This window comes from Pollicipes pollicipes, unplaced genomic scaffold (assembly GCF_011947565.3).
Source record: "Pollicipes pollicipes isolate AB1234 unplaced genomic scaffold, Ppol_2.1 Scaffold_1600;HRSCAF=1878_pilon_pilon_pilon, whole genome shotgun sequence".
Classification (NCBI taxonomy): domain Eukaryota; kingdom Metazoa; phylum Arthropoda; class Thecostraca; order Pollicipedomorpha; family Pollicipedidae; genus Pollicipes; species Pollicipes pollicipes.
In genome coordinates, this window is record NW_023595962.1 from 2,450,955 (window position 1) to 2,470,214 (window position 19,260).

Here is a 19,260-nt window from a genome sequence, read left to right on the forward strand (position 1 = left end):
CTTGGAATAAGGCACTTCAGGCTTCAACTTCAAGTAAAACAATGTTAGGTTCGTACCCCACCATGGGTGGGGTTGGGGGGACCAAAGGTACCTAATGTCTCATAAGAGACCACGAGACGGGGGAATTACTAGCGTCAAGATCATGTTTGGGCTGTGGGTAGAGACAGCGCCTGGGCTTATTTTTGACAGACAAAACAACAACAAATTTTGATGAGAAATGCTTCGCTATCGATGATTTTAGTTACCAATTCCGTGGAATAGTTTTCAGGTTGCGAGGTCTAGTTGCCCCGTTGCACCCTCCATGGCTACCTCACTGCGGCCGTCAAAGAAGGTTGTCGTGTGATGGTTAACTTTTCCCTACGCGTTTCTAATATTTCAGACACAAAAATTATGGGACGCCCGAGCCAATAGAGGTTTTGGTGAGGAGGGGGAGGGGGAGGGGTGGTAACTTTACGTTGGGGGGGGGGGGGGGCAGCCAGGGTCCTCACAAACGAATGCGAATCAATAACCTTAGACATCGCCACCACAGATCAGCGGCATCAACGCACCAAAAATCATCGACATCGCCACCAAAAATAAACATCACCAATATACATAGCAACATCACCATCACAGATCAGCGACATCGCCACCAAAGATGAACGGCACCACCACCATTCATAGCAGCATCATCATCACAGATCAGCGACATCGGCACCACACATCAGCGGGATCGCCATCACAGATCACCGCCATCACCGCCAGAGATCAGCGACATCACCATCACAGATCACCGGCGTCGCCACCAAAGCTCAGTCTGTCCCTTGAATCCAATGAGTCATACGAGGCTTTCGCCGTTTATGACCGCTGTTATCTTGTAACACAGAATCCGACTGAGCACGTTATTGTCATGAAGAGCACTCAAGTGTGGTCTCTCAGACCCTAGTGCCGCTGACTTGGCAGGTTCCCGAGCTAGAAGTCATGGTACGAGGCGTGCTCTGAGCCCATGCCGGCGAGATGCGGGCTTCGCGGCCACGCTCGGCTGGTTGTTGGCCTGAAGTCATCGGCTCACAAAAAGATAGGCGTTTCATACCACTGATTACTAACTCCCACGGCGTTCTGCTTCAGCTCATGACTTATCACAGTCACACGCTAAGCTGTCGTGCTCAGTAACCGAGCAGTAAGAGCTCCCGCTCTGGAAGCTGCACTGCCGGCAGGTCCGCCGGTCCCCTCCCACACTGCCAGCCGGTCCGCCGGTCCCTCCCGCACTGCTGGCCGGTCCACCGGTCCACTCCCGCACTGCCGGCCGGTCCGCCGGTCCCCCCCCCCCCCCGCCGTTATCAGGCGGCCTGCTCGCCTCCCGCTCTCCGCGGCCGCGCCCGCTCAATGCAGGGGTGCGTCAGCATGACAGCCCCGCCCGTCAGCATGCACGCCGCCAGCACGCCGAACACGGGTCGGAACGAGCCGGTCGAGTCCCGCAGCAAACCACACAGCGGCTGCGCCACCAGGTTAGCCACGCCCGAGAACATGTTGGACATGGTGAGCGTGGACGAGAGGCGCTCCACGCCGTAGTATTCGGCGTACATCACCGGCATCACCACGAAGAAGAAGCCGATGCCGGCGTAGACGAACGTGCAGGCGACGTACAGACCGGCGTACGTGCGAACGAACACCAGCGCAAGAATGCCCGCTCCGCCCACCAGGCAGGTGATGAAGAAGCCGTACCGCTTGTGGAAGAGGTTGCGATCGAGCAGCAGGCCGAGGGACAGCCGGCTGAGGATGTCGATGGGCGCCACGGTGGCGATCATGTTGGCAGTGCGGCCTCGGCTGATGCCGATCTCGAGGCCGAAGCGAGGCACCAGCAGGCAGACGTGCGGCAGTCCGGCGGAGAAGAGCAGCACGCTCAGCTGGCAGGCCAGGTACAGCGGGTCAGCCAGCAGGCGCAGGTCGAGCAGGCGGGACAGCTGGGCCCAGCAGCCGGTTGGCGCGGCCGGCGCTGGCGGCAGCTGGGCCATCAGGCTGAGCTGGCTCAGCCAGGCAGACGAGACGCTGAGAGCGGTGCTGGCGCGGCGGCGCGGCGTTGGCGCCATCAGCACTTCCTGTTCGGCCGCCTTGGTGTGCTCGCCGCCGGCTGTCGACCAGCGGCGGGCGGTGGGCTCGTCCTGCGGGTCAAGCTGCACGACCGAGGCCGCGAGGTGTGCGCGGCTCACCAGCGCCGCGGCCGCCGGGCCCACGTGAGTCGCGCCGTTTGGCTGAGAGGCGACGGCGCCAGCTCCGTTGTCATTGCCGTTAACCAGCGCCTGTTTCTTGCATTCGTCCTGGATCGGTGCGCTGGCCCTGTCGGCCGTCTTCAGTCTCCTCGAGCACCGCCTCCTGTCCAGCCGCATGATCATTCGCTGCTTCTCCAGCGGCCGGTACAGCGCCGCCGAGACGAGCGTGTGCATGTGCAAGCCCCCCAGCATCAGGTACGTGCCGCTGATTCCGTACTCCTCCAGCAGCAGCTGCACCAGCAGTGGGAAAAACACGCCACCGACGGCAGCCGCCGCCGCCATGATGGCATTCGCCAGACCACGTCGCTTCACGAAGTACTGCGTCACAAGCAGGGTGCCGGGCACGTTGGAGAAGCCCTGGCCTAGACCGAAGATGAGCCCGTTGGTAAGGTAGAGGAGGTGGACGTCGCTGGTGAGCGCGCTGAGGGCGAGCCCCATCGAGGAGCACAGGCCGCCGAGCACGGCCACGCTCCGCTCGGAGAGCCGGCGGCAGAGGGCCCCGCACAGCGGCGCCACGAGAAAGCTGACCGCAAGGTACGTGGCCGGGATGATGGACACCTGCGCGGCGGTGAAGCCGTGGCGCTGCACCAGCGCCGCCAGCACCAGACCGAACGACTTGTGGATGCCGCCGACCAGCACAAACTGCAGCGCCGCCGCGCCGGCGATCACCCAGCTGTAGGCGGAGTCCTCCACCGGCGGCTCGAGCGGCGCCGCCTGCCCCGCCGTCGGCTGACGGGCCGGTTCGTTGCCAACGCTTGCCGCTGGCGACTCGTGACTCGGGCTCGCTGCCGCCTCGCGAGCGGGCTCGTCTGTCAGGGTCGAGGCCATCGACTCGCGACTCGCGCTCCTCGCCTCGGGCTCGTGACTGCGAGGCTTCAGCGCCACCCGGCCGCCGACTGTCCCCGACCGTGGCGCGTCGTCGGGAGTGCCGTCTCCGTCCGCCGCCTCGTCACCCCGGTGTTCGGTGCCGGTCATGCTCCGGGGCGTCGGGAGGGGGAGGCGGCTTCTGCCCTCCGACCCACCAGCTCGCAAGCCCGGCACGCGCTCCCCGCTGGCCGGCGGGCGCTGGTCGTCGGCCGAGACGGTCGAGCGACTATTGGCGGCACGGTGGCTGACCATGACACTTGTGGCGCTTACCCGCGGAACAATCAGGGTGCTTCCCACGTCTGGCAGCGGTCGGGCAGCGCGCCGACCTGGAATGGTCTGCACCCCGCCAAGACACCGCCAGACGCCGCCAGACACTAGCAGACACGGCCAGACACCGTGAGACACGACAAGACACGACTCGATCACCACCCGGACTTTGCGCGACAGGTCAACCGTCGAGCACTGGAGTCACCCTCCCAAGCCGACACAGCGCCGGGCCCGGTTGCAGCGGGGCGAGAGTGAGCCTGGCAGCGATCTTGGAGCGGCGCCTGGCGCACTCGGCCGTCGGCAGCGCTGTGCCGGCTGCGCCGCCGCCAACACTCGGTGACGTAATGGGACAGGAGCCAACGGCGACAATCTGGCGTAAACAACGCCGCGCGATCCCAATGACAGGGCAAGGCTGCCGCCAGCTGGCGGCCGACGGCAGTGTCCTAGAACTGCCGACTTTGGGTGTAAAGTAGCACCCTATGACGAGGAACTTTTCACCCCTTTTCCCCATATTTTATGTGAATTGTCACTCCTGCCTGACATTGTCTAATCGCACATGCCAAAGCCCTATTCCCCTTTCTGAGGTTTTCAGACATCCAAAGCCGAGCTCACTCGAATCCACCAAGCATAAACGAGGCTCCGCAGTACCTGGCCATCTATGGCTATGTCGTTCTTCACCTAAATCTGAATCATGTCTATGCACGCACAGAACAAGGGCGCCAGGTACCTCCAAGCCCATAAACCCCAGCGACCCCAGCCGCTTTCACGCATTAAGTTTGGTTTGTTTACAAAACACATCACAATCTGCAGCTGTGCGCCAAATGCAAGGTTTTCACGCATCCCCTACTTTATGGTCTCACCACCACACCACATAAGCAGAGCCTGGAGCAAACACCAGCAAGGCCTGGTAGAGAATTTTACTCTACGTACTTCTTTCTTCCCCAGGAAACTTGACCACTAAATTACATCGCTCCCGAAATGCATGAGTGAAAAGTTCAAGAAATGTCTTCTAGATTAAAATAATGAGATGAATGTCACCATTTGAGCACTTCTATTAACAGATTTCAAGCAAAATCAGCTGATCACAAATTTTGCGAGAGAGGTACCAGTATTTCTGTTTATTCAGCTACTTACGTTTTTCTTGGTGTCATACCAGTGTGATACCACTTTATTCTTTCTTCTTTTTGGATGGTCTTTAGAGGTACCACTCGCTGCTTAAAATGTTGACCAATTTCTCTGCAAGATGTTACAACTGCAAGTTTGTACGTATTTCATACATAAATTGAAGTAATTCGCCAGCCGCCCAAACATGTTTGATATACACCCAAGCGTGAACAATTCACAGGGAATGAAAGAGACAATTTGAAGCACGGAATTTATTTTTTAACGCCATTTTTGCCCTCCTAAACCTACGGTTAACTGTTTTTTTTGGTTCATGGCGGTGCTCAATAAGGATACATTCAAGCTTTTCGGGTGTCTGACTTACCAGGCCACCTGGCAAGGCTTAGAATGGCCTTGCCGAACGCTGCCTCTGTATGGCAGCATTAGGATTTGCTGCCACAAAGAGCCTTGGGGCAGACCTGACGCATCTAATACAGAAGTGTGTGATGGCCAAATTCTGCCCTCTGGAGATGTTTGTCATGCGCACCTCTCACTTGTTTCGGATTTTAATCTCGAAGGTTGGTGGGCATGATCGACATTTATATTTGGGGGGTGAGTCGGATGACTCTGTCTGCCAGCAGACCATGCAAGAGGTACTGAATTTTTGTTTGTGGAGGAGCAGGAAGAAGCCGGCAAGTCTCCTGTGGACCAAGTAATTGGTTACCTTACCTGCTTCCAACACATGATTGGTAACCAGAGCTAGCCATTTTCAGTTTTAATGCATCGAGTTTTCCCATAAGACAAATTATGATGCCACAACACATGCAATGGGCCTATTTTGTTCCATGTTCTTGGTTGTTTGCCCCAACTTTCTTAAAGTGGCCCGTCATGGCTGCTTTAACCAGATGTTTGATGTGGTTGTCATGGTTTGCTGACCGGCAAATGACTGTACTGTATATATGCACTATATTTTTAACACAGCGATACTCTCAGCTACTTAGCAATTATAACATGAGTTAAATATTGGCATGTAACAAATAGTCAGACCACCGCATTTGAAATGTGAAACCAACATCTCAAACTTTGTCATTAAATATGAATAAAGAAGCCCAAATGGATGCATTTGCTGCAGCTGAAAAGGCAAGCGGCAATACTGGTCCAAATCTAATCTAATCTAACATATATGTTATTTTTGGAGAAGAGACTGTCTTGTGTAGTATACCCATTATTGCCATTGACATAGGTTAACCATGGAAATCAAAATACGTTCTTCAAAGTGATTTTACATTTTTGATTTGTGTGTTGTCAACTTTGACTGATGTCAATAAGCATACACAAATGAACTGAATAAAAATGCAAGTTGAAACCAGCCAAAAGCTAGCTCTAAATATCATGTTTTTATCACAAGTGCTGCTGTCAACAGACAGTTGAGTTGAGATCATGTTCATCATACGGGCTACTCTAAGTTAGGTTAAGTTGGTCAAGTTCATGGCAAGTGGCAACAGGAATTGTGCAAGAATGAGTAGCTCACAGCTCCTGCTGTGATGTAAATTGGTTATACGGGATGAGATGACGTAAGGCCTCTTTGGGTTAGGCATAGGCTACCTTCATGGAAATATGCGTAGGTATTTTGTGAGAAACAGTGACAAAATGTTTTTCTTCCCTGACCCCACCTTAACAGAAGCCAGAAGTATGTCTATTGTGTTTGATTTGGTGATGGGCTGATGTGTTGGAGTCCAATGTTTTTTTTTTGTTTGAGTGCTTTATGCTTCTTGGATTTTCTGTTGTCATATTGTAATTGAATTCCTTTGCTTTGTTTTGTTTGAAAAGTGCTGTGGTAGGGAATTAAAAAGTGCAGCATCAAATTATTGGTGTTAATTATTTGTTTTGCCCATAATACTGTCATGAAATTACTACGTTTTAACGCGCGCCCAGTTGGCCGGCTAGACACCCTTCGCTCGGGTGTGGGGAGTCAATTTGGACCCCCCTCTGAGATCTCGTGAATTAAGAAAGCTAGAGGCACCAAATTTACAGGGTGTCTTAACCTATACGCAAACTCACTTAGGTTAAGGTTTCAGCTTCCTAGGTCATGACCTTCAGGTCGAATGAGGTAAAACAAGGTCAAAATCCAGGCTGCTCTTCAAAGCGCCCCCAGAACCTAGGCAACTGTCTTAAGCAAAAGGTCACAAGCCCATTTGAGGTCATTGACCTTGTTTGACCCTTTGAAGGTCATGGTGACCAAGATAATACAAGACTGCTCCGCGTTTTCATTTGAATAAGCGACAAAGATTACGCTCGGCAGTATGTTCCAAAAACAAAATGTTCGACCCGGGTCGTGTTAGGTCAATGGCCCGTTCTGATCTTTGAGAAGTCAACTGAAAATGTGTAATGCAGTTCCTGCTGTCAATAACTTCGAAATGAGCACCAGGAACCATCCCATGCGGCAAACCTTAGAGTAATAAATCAGGTTGGTTTTGAAATTGGTCTGACCATTATACCTGAACTTAGGTCAACGTAATTTGCTCATTCAATATTTGTGGTGCCTAAGAAGGCATTTCAGATATGTATGTCTTCGTCAAACACTCCGTTGTTGTATCAGATTGAACGATTCCCTAGAAATTGCCTTCGCTTAAACCATGGGGTGACTTTGACCTGTCATAGGCCAGCGACCTTACAAGGTACATCTAAAATTTGCATGACAAACGATCCGCTATGCAATTTTCTACAGCTAAACAAAATGTGGCGCGGCTACGCCGCACTGTTCAAAAACCGTTCGGGAAAAGCCCTCGGGGGGGGGGGGGGCGATAATTTGCCCCTCCCCCCACCCGAGCGCGTGTTTATGTATTCTGTTTCGCTTTAATGGCCTAAGATGTTAAAAAACGAAATAGTTTTGTCAGTTTTCTGATATTACGTCCATGTCAACATGAAATAGATGTCTTTGTTTGCTGAAGCATCCGTCACCAGCTCATAAGTTCCGTTTTTTGTGAATGGGTTTTTCACTCCCGCACGGTCTTTTTGCGGTGGAATTTTTCACTCCCACCCTAGTTCAAAAGCGATTCTAGCTCCATGGCCGACGGTGTCGCCGGGCGCGCCGCCGGCGCAGCTCATGGGAGATATAAGGTCGATGTGAGGGTGAGGTCGATGTGGAGTGTGAGCTCGATGTGAGAGTGTGAGGTTGATGTGGAATATGACGTCGATGTGGAGTGTGAGCTCGATGTGAGGTGTGAGGTCGATGTGAGGCGTGAGGTCGATGTGAGGTGTGAGGTCGATGTGAGGTGTGAGGTCAATGTGAGGTGTGGCGTTGATGTGAGGTGTGAAGTCGATGTGAGGCGTCAGATCGATGTGAGAGGGGTGAGGTCGGTGTGGGATGTGGGACCGATGTGAGGTGTGAAGTGAACGCTCGTCGGCGTACGTGCAGAGGCTGTCGCTCCAGTCCGCTACACGGCAGCTCACAGACAAAACCCGCTTGGTAACTCGGCGCGCGGCTTGCTTTTCTTCAAGCCATACGCCGTGTTTGTTCACGCGGCCGGTCACTGAGATGCACAGATGACGTCACCGGTCACCGTGCAGGTCACGTCACCAGACATGTGGAATCTTTGGAAGGAGCTCCCAATGCGGTTTGCTCTTGTGGAAAGGGAAAGCACGTTTATCGACTTTGCCTCAAGATGCGAGGCAGCTAAATGTATAGCACTCTTGTATGTACCGTTCACGACACTGATGTATTTTTGGCGTCACGTGAGTGAGGAAAAGCTGAACATTGGAAACGCTGTGAAAAATCACGAAGGCGTGGCTAAAGGCGTCCTTGAGCTTATCTTGGAGCCATCCATACAACCGACTCAGAGCCGTACCGCTCGGTCCCAGGTCTTCGCGCGCGTGTTATAGCACCCGGCTCGGCCGTGGGACCTGCCTGCCTTCTGGGCTGTACTGGCAGGCGTGGGGCGTTACATAATGCAAACGTTATTCTATATGGCCGGGTCAGAAGTCTCATTCTGAGAAAAAGTCCATTGAACGGCATCTTTGACAACAGATGGCTTAGTCAATCTGGCATTGGTCACGTCATCATGTGGTAGGTACGGTGGAACATGGTTAGTATGAAGTAAGTCGAGTGTCTGGCGGTTGGCGGTCTTAGATTCGGTCCCAGTATAGGTTCCGTACCACGCACGAGCGTATGCCCCATCTGGAATCCTGTGGCCAATTTAATGAATTTTTGTTTAAGCTGCGTAAATTTATCAATGTGGAATTGAGCGATTTATAGGTACAGATACGGGCGCACCATAAGCGTCAGCTGCTGATCCCGATTTATTTTCGCACACTCAGGTAAACAAGTTGGTGAATTTCGTACCACGTCTCAAGCGCTTTCAATGCCAAATCTGCCCAGAATTTGCCAAATGTTGGCAAAACACAACTGGAAAGTGAATGAGCTAATCGAAGCGTCCGTAAAAATCCAAATGCATTCCATATATGTACATACAAAACGCCATTGGTCGCCATATCACGTGTTGGATAGCATCGGGTTGTACGTCAATAAAGCTTAACACCAATGTAGTCTCGACGACGAAAGTGAATGTGAGGTTCGAGCGAGCAATGATCCTGTAACCTGAAAGCACGAAATATAAACGTTGCTCAGTTAATGTTGTTGCATCTCCGCATGGTGTCTTAAAGCAGCATAATGCCGGCGGATGATTTGAATGATGGAGATGAGCTAAGGTGATGGAGGGAGGGCCGTGGCCATACGGCCATTGTGTATTCCTTGCACGACCTCTGCAACCGTGACACTCCATTGGGCATTTAAGATTTTTGGATAATTGGACCCTCTCAGAGGTTTCACCTCGGAACCCAATAGACCTACGTCTTTTGCTTCAGCACGCGGCGGACCGTCCTACATGCGACAGCTTGGCATTAAAGACTTTCAAAAATATTTAACTTTACCGTTTGAAACAACTTGACATCACCAAGCAATGAACTTTCAAAATGGCACGAGTGAAAATATCCAGATATAAATTACATTGGGTCGTGAAAAGGTCTGCTAATAAAAGGGCAAGGCTCGCGAGGTAGTTGGGCACCTTCTGGCGCCTTCAGGTGCAGCAAAACATTACGAACCTTCCATAGCGTGCAACCAAATGCTGATGTCTCTTCTGCTTTAAATTCATTTTTGCGACATGCTTGTCCATGTATAGCACAATGTACTTTTGCTCAGATATATTTGTTGTCCTTTGAATGCTTTTGTAGGTTGACTTTTACACTGGCGCCTTCAATACTTTATCCTTGTACTGTCTTCTGGTTCAACTTTTATCCCTGTCGACTTTTGTCCATTTCAACTTTTTGTCCTTCAACTTTTCGCAGATTTTACTTTTAGGCCTATAGACCTGCACCTCTTCCGACGTTTTGCGGTTATACAATTTCGTTCGGTTTTTTGGCAATCGACTCTGATCCCTTTTGATGTTAAGTCCGACAATGTTTTCGATCAGACTTCGCCCCCGTTGACTTTTATGCCATTTAGCTACTTTCGGTCGACTTCTTCCGCCCGACTTTTTCCATTAGACATTTTTGTGCGGCCAGCACACGGGGTAAGCCTCCGGCGCGCGCGCGCGAAGCTCCACCAGTAACCAGCCTCATGAAGACAGCATGACGTACAATTCTGGCGTAGTGAGTGACTTCTCAAGCTTTCACTTCCATTCCGGTTGCATGGAGTAAAAGGTAGCTTTTTATTTCAGCGACCGCAAAATTCCACTATTTGTGGGGACATTTGAATTGAGGAGCTATTTCGTACATTGCCAAGCATCCATCGGGTTTTATAAACGTACTTGACTCGACTATGGAGCAGACATTCACTCCGAAACTGACTAAAACAAAAAGATGCTCTGGGCCGTCGTAAAATCAGCAGTGATCATAGAGAAGCCAGTGCACGGCCATGCAGAAATGGAGGGACAAAACGTTTAGACCGAAAACTGGTTGCGATGGCGTTTTTTGCGACGTTTAGACTGTGGGCTGGTTGATCTGGTAGCGTTGCCAGCAGACCTCACCTCAGCTCATAGACATCGCCTCGAGCTCTTGTGTCCCGGTCACTTAACACGGTCAATCGCTGGCCCGGCACGGAATCGCATAATTAAATATTTTGCTTAAATTGTCATCGACAGCGGCATTCCTTGAATACGGTGCGGAGAGACACATTTAATACACATGATAAATTATCGTTTGAGCAGAGGGCCGAGCTAGCCAGGGTGCTGGCGAGCCGGTGGCCGGAGCGGGAGAACCAGCAAAGATGGAAAGCTATAGCTCTACCCTATAGCGAGGGCAAAGCCTGAGCCATGTGAAGAATCAGCGGCAAATGCAAGGTCAAAGCATACTTGAAAATACAGCGAACGATCACGCAAGTGTCTGTTCTCCCCACGGGCATCTTGCTAAAAAAGCCGACTTGTATTGCTTGTAAGATGGCATGCAGGATTGTTAGATTCCGTTCTGATTGTTCTGTTCTGATGGTCTACATTGGAGAGAGTGTTCGAAATTCAGTGGAGAAAAGAAAGCAACACAAAACATCTCACTCAGTCTGACAGACATGCAAGGATAGAGGCTACTGCTGCCACATAAACACAGGACACACTATCGACTGTTACAACGCAGAGGGGCCAGCATTTGACACGCTTTGTGAACATAGCTATATTAAGAGGGCTTTCCACTGCACGTGCGAGCAGTATGCAAACAAACACTCAACAGGAATGTAGGTTAGCACGTAGTTTACGCGAGATGGCTCAATCTGTTGAAGTCACAAAAGCATTGTTATCTAAAACAAGTAGTAATTAAGTTATTAAGCGAAGTTAGTTAAGTTCACACGATAGCAAAGCTGCCGACTGAAATGGTGTATCATAATTGGTCTTGTATTGTATTATACTGCACCATATTGTATTGCACCACGTGCTGGCTCATCCACCCACACTGATGGCTATTCAAGAGACTGGTCCAGATTTACATGAGGTTTTGAACTGAGGTAGACATTGTCACCATCATTCCCTTCAGTTAGCACCCAAGTCATTTTCATGCTTCAAATTATCTCGCTTTTCTTCCTTATGCACGTGGAGATGTGCGGCACATCACGCACCGCCTATGGGAAAGTCATTCACATGTGTATGACGTCATAGAAACGTCATGTGAACGCCCCACTTCAATGGCCGTGTTATGCTCGTGGTACAGAAAAAAGAAAATCACTTCAAAGGAGCATTCCGCCTTTTTTGTACTTGGTACTTATTGTTGCATCAGATGCGTACGATTAGGTCAGTAACACCAGTTTTCTGAAATTTGACTAGCTTTTTTGACTAGCTCAGAATTTCGATGTGAAGCAACTCACCTTGCTGGAGAAATCTTATTTGACTCCACGCTCACCAATATTAAAAGTAATGCATTTCAATGGGCTTGAAGTTGATATCCTTATGCCGTGGCCGCGGTGTAGTGAAGCCACCCAATGCTATCAAAAGACAAGTTGTGAGGTTTCACTAGAGCATGTTTTTGAAATATGCCCCAAAGGTGAAGCACTTCTTTTAAACACAAATGTTTCGGGTGATGTTGCATCAGGTGTCGCAATGACGGGAGTCAACTGGATGATATTCGTTTTGCGCTGCTGATCTCGCCGCTAACTGTATAAATCGATCACGAACTACGTTTCTCAATAAGCAACACAGCCTTATGAACAGCTACTAGATATCGTGGACATGAGGTTGATAATCGAATAACTTGTAGCACCGTAACCGAAAATGCCAATGCAAGTGGGGAAGACGCGGCCACGGAAAAATACCCAAGAGTGAGACCAGAAAAGATCAAAACACACGCAAGTAACGCTCGCTCGTTGAAATCATACGCATAAGTCGCCAACGCAACCTTGCGGCGCGTAGACGTACCAGAAGTGAGACACGCCGTCCGCTAAAGCGGCAACTCTCACGCGACAAGGCTGGCAGCACCTCTGGCCCCCTAAAAATGGTCCATCACGTAATCAAATGATAGTGCGTTTAGTACATGTTCATTGAGTAGTGAAATTACGTTCTTGGAGCAGACTTTTACCAATTCACTGTCGATTTAATCGTTCTGGTCACTGGATGCGCAAGGTGTTTGTTGGCTGTCGGAGTTAGTCATTCTCAGTCGCTCGGTCGGTGCAAAGGAGGCCTTCTGCTGGGGGGGGGGGGGGGGGCCGAAGGGTCACGCGGCGCGGCCCTGACATTAGAGCGGGCGGTGCGGCCATGCTGGTGGTGGGCAGATGAATGAACGAAGATTCGTACAACATGAGGACAAGCAGGTGAATGTAAATGTATTTCAGTTTGTTATACATCGTTCGTAAGCTCATCATGCGTTGTGAATAATGTGGTCGGCCCCATCGTATCCAGAGCTGCGATTGGATATGCGACAAACATACACGTCCCAAGACAAAAGACATCCAGCTAATGCGGAGTGTTTCCGTCTTTTTTACTCCAAGTGGGTTATACAGGAAGTATCAAGCATGCTTTCTGCAAAATAAATATCACAAGCGACCCGGTCAGATCATTGGCTGTCCAATGAGTGGTGACATCACGTGCCTGCTTATTTTAGAACACAGGCCTGTTTTCGGACGCCGGAATGTTGGTAGTTGGTACGCGCGTAGGTCTCCGCATACCGCTCCACATGGTGCAAGATAGTGTGATTGAATGACAATATTTCGGACGTGCTCTGTTTTCCGCGAGAGTGAATGCAGCTTTAAGGGGAATGTTTCACATTTGAATATATTGAAGCAAGCATCAGATATGATGAAACGAACACACTTTCAACTATCAGTATACTTTTTCAGTGCAAGATGCTGCTCTAGACAGCGCAATTCTCGGTTTAGTAAATATGCGTCATGGTTTGATTACGTCATCGTACCTTCCGCACCATTGATTGAGAGCTATTTGACGGCCTTTATACTAGATGTGAAGGCCTCGACAGATATATTTTTATTGGCATTGATCACCAGATGGCTTATGTAATGACAGTATTAGAATGGCGTTAATATGACGTCATGAATGCCAAGGTGACTTTGGAATGCTCTTCCCGATGTACATTTCCAGAATCAGCAATAAAGCAAGTACTAACATCAGACGAGGTATTATTGGGATAAATGATCGACAAACTCTGACAAATAGACATTATTGCACCCGGCATTCACAGATTTACCCAAAATGCATCACTTTTAAAGAAAAAATTTCGGCATGTAACAGCGCAAAAATACCACAACACCGGCGAGCGCGAGCGGAAAATGGCCGCCTCCGGGCGATCCCATTTTTTCCAGAGGGGTGCTTATTGTCAATCGGCGGTGCGCTCGGCCAGGCGCGCGGCCTTCCGCCCGAGGCCTGACGCGCCCAGCCGGCGACGCGCTTACGCCAACCCCGTGGAAGCCGACGGGCTGCAAAGCGCCACGCTCGCGTTTGTCATGTTGCGTTATGTTCGCCAGGTGGCAGCAGCAGCGCGTTAAGGAGGGCGGCACCAGCGCGACACGCTTTGAGCTCGGGGCCTCATTCATAACGCATCCTCAGTCTGGCAACGCATTGCCAGGCAGTCAGTCGGCCAGTCAGTCAGCCAGTTGCCACATTGCAATGTTTGGACTGCGGGCTTCCACTAAACTCTAGGCCAGGGTGTGATGAGTACTCATCCCACTAAATTCTGGGACGGGGCAGGGTGAGGAGTCATCCCATTCAAGTCTAGTGAAGGACGGGACCCCACCCCACTAAACTCTAGGGCAGAGCGTGGTGAGGGTTCATCCCACTAAACTCTAGGGCATAGCAGAGTGATGACTCATCCCACTAAAGTCTAGGGCAGGACGGGACCCCATCCCACTAAACTCTAGGGCAGGGCGGGGTGGGGACTCATCCCGCTCAGCTCTGGAGTGGAGATGGGCTGAGTGGGTTGCGGCGCAAGTACCCATAAAAAAGGTGTGCATGACAATTCTTCGTTGCATTAGGTTCGTGTGCCTCATGTTGTCAAGATAGAATACGTGGAGTGCAGTGCTCATGCCGGCGTAAGTTCATGAAATAAATATCACGCATGTATAAAGATTGTATGGTGAAATACACGTCGGCAAAGGATTATATATATATATATATATATATATATATATATATATATATATATATATATCGTACCAGCAAAAGTTCGTGTGAAGTAAGGCGAGTGATAAGCAGTTGTTTGTACGCAAATGTTTGAGCGCGAGTGTTAGCCAGGACTAACGTTCGCTTAGCAAAAGTACGTGGGCAGCGGTTTGTATTTCGATATTTGATGAAAGTATGCTGAGTTTTTATGTAAATGTTCATGAGGATTGAAGTTCGTTTCACATTAGCGCGTGCTGGCAGACGTTGGTATGCAGATGTGTGCGCTACGTTCGAATGCAGATATTCATCGTTCGTGCCGGGCCTCGGATGAAATACCACTTCGAAGGTCATTACATCCAGCATATAGGATAGGGCTGGAAGGCAGCAATTGCGAATGTCAGGCCAAATATTATGACCGGTTGAGCTCTTACGTAAGTTGTTCAGTATATTTGCGAATAGTATTGTGCACATAGATAAGACGGTAGTGATAACCTTATTCCTCGGAGAAAAACCAGGAGAATGGAGATATAGATGGGCTGATATTTCGGCAACATGCATTTATCGAAACAATAGCAGAACATTCTATTATTGTTTCGGTAAAGGCATGCTTTCGAAATATCAAGCCATCTATATCTCCATTATCATGGTTTTTCTCCGAGGAGTATGGCTATTACTACTGTTTTCTCTAGGTGAGCTCTTCATGACAAGGAACTGAACGTCGTTCGGCGGCCTCCAAATCCACTGCAGATCAGCTGCCGAGGATATTTTGCCCCCTTTTCACCCACACCCTGACGACGGCCCAGTCGACGACTCTGTTTTGCTTCCCTCTCTCCATCATCCTGACGACGGTTCTGGCGACGACACTTTGTTTTTCTCCCCTCTCTTCCTCACCCTGACGACGCCCCTGTCAACGACCCCGCCTGACGTCCCTGGGCGCGCCACTGACGTCAGCTGACGGACGCGACGCTGTGCAAAATGGTTTATCTAGAGTAAACTGGAGTCAGGAGTGAGAGATGCACCAGCTGGACGCGCTCTGATGCACCCTCTTTGATCAGATTTGATGCATCCGACCCAACATTGTCCGAGAGTGTCGCCTTTAAACGTCACGCCGGATGGAGCAACAAATTGCTCACTGGGATTCGTTCCACAGATCATCCATGGAACCTAGTTTTCGGCGAAATTTGGTAGCTGACGGCGCATAATTTAGTTCCCTGGTGGTCGACCTGTCCAGGATCACTCTACGTAGAAGGATCATCTTGCCCACTGAAATCAGTGCTCTTCAGCGTTGCCAGGGCTCAACGTCTAATATTCGTGAAAAGTGGGTGTGCACGTACGGGCCCCCGGACCTACGCTTGTGTTGCTCACGAAGTTTGGCGTACGTTCTTTTGTCGAACCAACTTTATCCGTTCTGAGCCTTCGCGTTCGTGTATTGCTTACGAACAATTACGTGCGAGGTTTATGCATTCGTACTTTTCCAAGCGTACTTTCGTCCAAAAGCCGGGATGAGGACACAGCAGAATACGACCTACGTTCTTCCTATATGCTCTTCACCCCATGTTAAAACTCAGACAGACTGGTACAACGAAAACCTGTACCTGCTTCTTGCCAACAAATTACAATTGGTGCCATCCATGAAGGCAATAGTCTATCTGATACACGAATGGGCAATAACGTCATGTAATCAGACATTCCTCTGGAGTTCAATGAGGCCATAATCTGTTAAGTAAGACGTGATTATAGTAAATTAAGAAGTGTATCGCCAGAATGAAGACTAAGACACGAAAGCAATCCATGATGAAAACAAAGAGCGTAAAATTGTTGAATCGCTAATAAATGATGATTAAGTGCTTATTAATGATGGTCACAAACAGGTTGCGAGACGTTCAGGAACTTACCTACACCGTTTTCAAAGAAGTACCTGACTGTCGCAGTGCCAGAGAGGCTGCCGGATTCAAGAACATACCATAATCACGCTAGCCCGTCATGCTCCCCCGGTCATAAATATCTCGCAGCACATTTTGCCTTTCACCGTCCATCAACCCACCAACACATCGTCGGGTGGAAATGATCATAATTTGCCGTGATTTACGACGACTGCAAATAAGCTCAGGAGAAACTGCCCAGCGGCCAGGCACGCTAGCTGGTGTACCTGATAGCATCAACAAGTACATATACAATGGCGGTAGTAGCATGGATTGCACGTGCAGTGTTAAGTTGTCACAATGCACAGCGCGTTTTTATGATGAATTAGGAAGGTCCACTCTGATGACGTGATGCACCACGTGATGCACGTCGCCGCGCCATGTGGGCGTCCCCTTGTGGGGATACACGACACCGGTTTGGGGGAAAGTTCAGAGTTAGACCGGCACTGCATTTCTCATAATTGACATCATCCCAAACGACCTATTTGCTGCCAAATATTTAGCAAATGTGCAGATCCATCCACTGGATCTGTTCATCCCAGCGTTGTGGATACTTCAAGCAAACCGTAAAAAGGAAGTTTGCTCAAGAACATATTGTAATATGGCTTTAGAACTCGAGCTACTCAAGAGGATAAAGTGGTGCAGGTAGATCCGCGGTTCTACTCAAGTAGCGCGTTATCATTTCATTTTAAGGGAGGTGAATTAAGCTTTGACGTCTTCCCTGTCCGCTCGGCATTTTTAGATGCGGCTTTCTGGTTCCTCGTTTAAGACATATTGAGGGAAATCGTTGCATGGTTTTTGTAACAACGAGTTTAACTCTGATGGTTTAACTCGGCAGCAACAGTTTGCGATAAAACTTAAGTCATTTTCGCGTGGTCAAGCATGGAGCTGAGCGTGGCCCGGCATGGAGCTGAGCGTGGTCCGGCATGGAGCTGAGCTGGAGCTGAGCGTGGTCCGGCATGGAGCTGAGCTGGAGCTGAGCGTGGTCCGGCATGGAGCTGAGCTGGAGCTGAGCATGGTCCGGCATGGAGCTGAGCTGGAGCTGAGCATGGTCCGGCATGGAGCTGAGATGGAGCTGAGTACGGTCCGGCATGGAGCTGAGCTGGAGCTGAGCATCGTCCGGCATGGAACTGACCTGGAGCTGAGCATGGTCCGGCATGGAGCTGAGCTGGAGCTGAACATGGTCCTGCATGGAGCTGAGCTTGGCCAGGCATGGAACTGAGCTCAGGAGCCTGGGTACATTTACAAACGCTGGGGCCTGGAAGCGGAGTCAGTGCTCCGAGTCCGCTCTTGTCACAGAGCATGAGTCCGAGCTCATTTTAAGTCATTTGTACGGGTTATGGGGCCGAGCATATGTCCTTGGATGTCGGGTGGGAAAACACATATCCAATCTCTTCCGAGGGGATTTCTCGGGAAGGCTGAAAACTTTTCAATAAAGATCCAGCGGAGGGTTAAAAACTTACCGACGGAGGTGAACGAAAACGTAAAATCACTACAAAATTTTGTCTTTCTGAAGCAATCCCTATTCATCTTTCCTTTCGCAGCTTACCGTACCCACTTCGGTGAGCGACGACGACGACGAGATGACTTGCTGACGATAATTGATTTTTGATGGCTCCCGAAGCCGTAAATTCGGTTGACTCTTCGGGTAATGTGCGATTCACCTGGAATGCCATTCAGTTGACCTCAACCGCCAAAACGGCCATTCGCAAAAAAAAAACGGAGAAGAAAACAACGGAGGGCACTGGTATTACGGTATCACTTATTTGTTTTCAAGTCTGTGAGTTATATGGGCGAGATCATTCCATCTTATTTCTGATATGATCCATGTTAGGCCTGGGTTTTGCTTTAGACCTGGCATCACAAAACCCGGTATTTTTGATGGTGTGGTACATGGGCACTACCCTGGTTCTCACTCCGATACTCTGACTGTCTTATCTCAAAAGTTCGCTCGCGTTTGTCGAGCGAAGGCAAACTTACCCTACTATGGAAAAACCTTATCTAAAACTGAGTAACAATGAACAATGAAGTAGCCAGTCAATAGTTTTGACTGGCGTTGTATGAACGTACCAGCCTGGTTCACTGGCTAATGCAGTCTGGCAGCGGCAGGTGCATGACACCTAAAAGCTGTCGAGGTCCTAAAACTGACATGAGGCAATGTAGAGGGTCGTATATTTACTCTTGCACTTCCTCCATACAACCGCGATAACATCAATTTATATGTAGCATACGTTTACCCTCACTATTCTTGTCCGTATTTTGTCTCGAACGTGTTCCAAACAGGTACTCTGTTTCTGTTTGTTCATCAGCTCATCCCTTCTGATCCTTCCAGCTGTATCTCAGTCTGTGGCCAGAACTCCAGCCTACCATGTGAGGTTAATAGATCCGCACAGAGCCGCGGCACCAGTCTGTGGCCAGAACTCTAGCGCACCATGTGAGGTTAATAGATCCGCACAGAGCTTCGACACCAGTCTGTGGCCACAACTCCAGCTAACCATGTGAGGTTAATAGATCAGCACAGAGCCGCGACACCAGTCTGTGGCCACAACCCCAGCTAACCATGTGAGGTTAATCGATCCGCACAGAGCCGCGACGCCAGTCTGCGGTCACAACTCCAGCTAACCATGTGAGGTTAATTGATCCGCACAGAACCGCGACACCAGTCTGTGACCAGAATCATGTGAGGTTAATAGATCCGCACATAGGCACGACACCAGTCTGTGGCCAGAACTCCGGCGCACCATGTGAGGTTGACAAATCCGCACAGAGGCA

At 50.0% G+C, this 19,260-nt stretch overlaps 1 protein-coding gene across 1 annotated transcript; it reads right to left on the minus strand.

Moving 5' to 3' along the window:
• Positions 1-951: 951 nt before the first annotated feature.
• Positions 952-3,224, minus strand: LOC119092605 (monocarboxylate transporter 9-like). The gene is made up of 4 exons (XM_037215564.1): positions 3,157-3,224; positions 2,076-2,922; positions 1,397-1,886; positions 952-977 (listed from the first exon to the last, which is right to left on the minus strand). Exons 1-4 carry the CDS (start codon positions 3,222-3,224, stop codon positions 952-954), a joined length of 1,431 nt encoding a protein of 476 aa, XP_037071459.1.
• Positions 3,225-19,260: the final 16,036 nt, after the last annotated feature.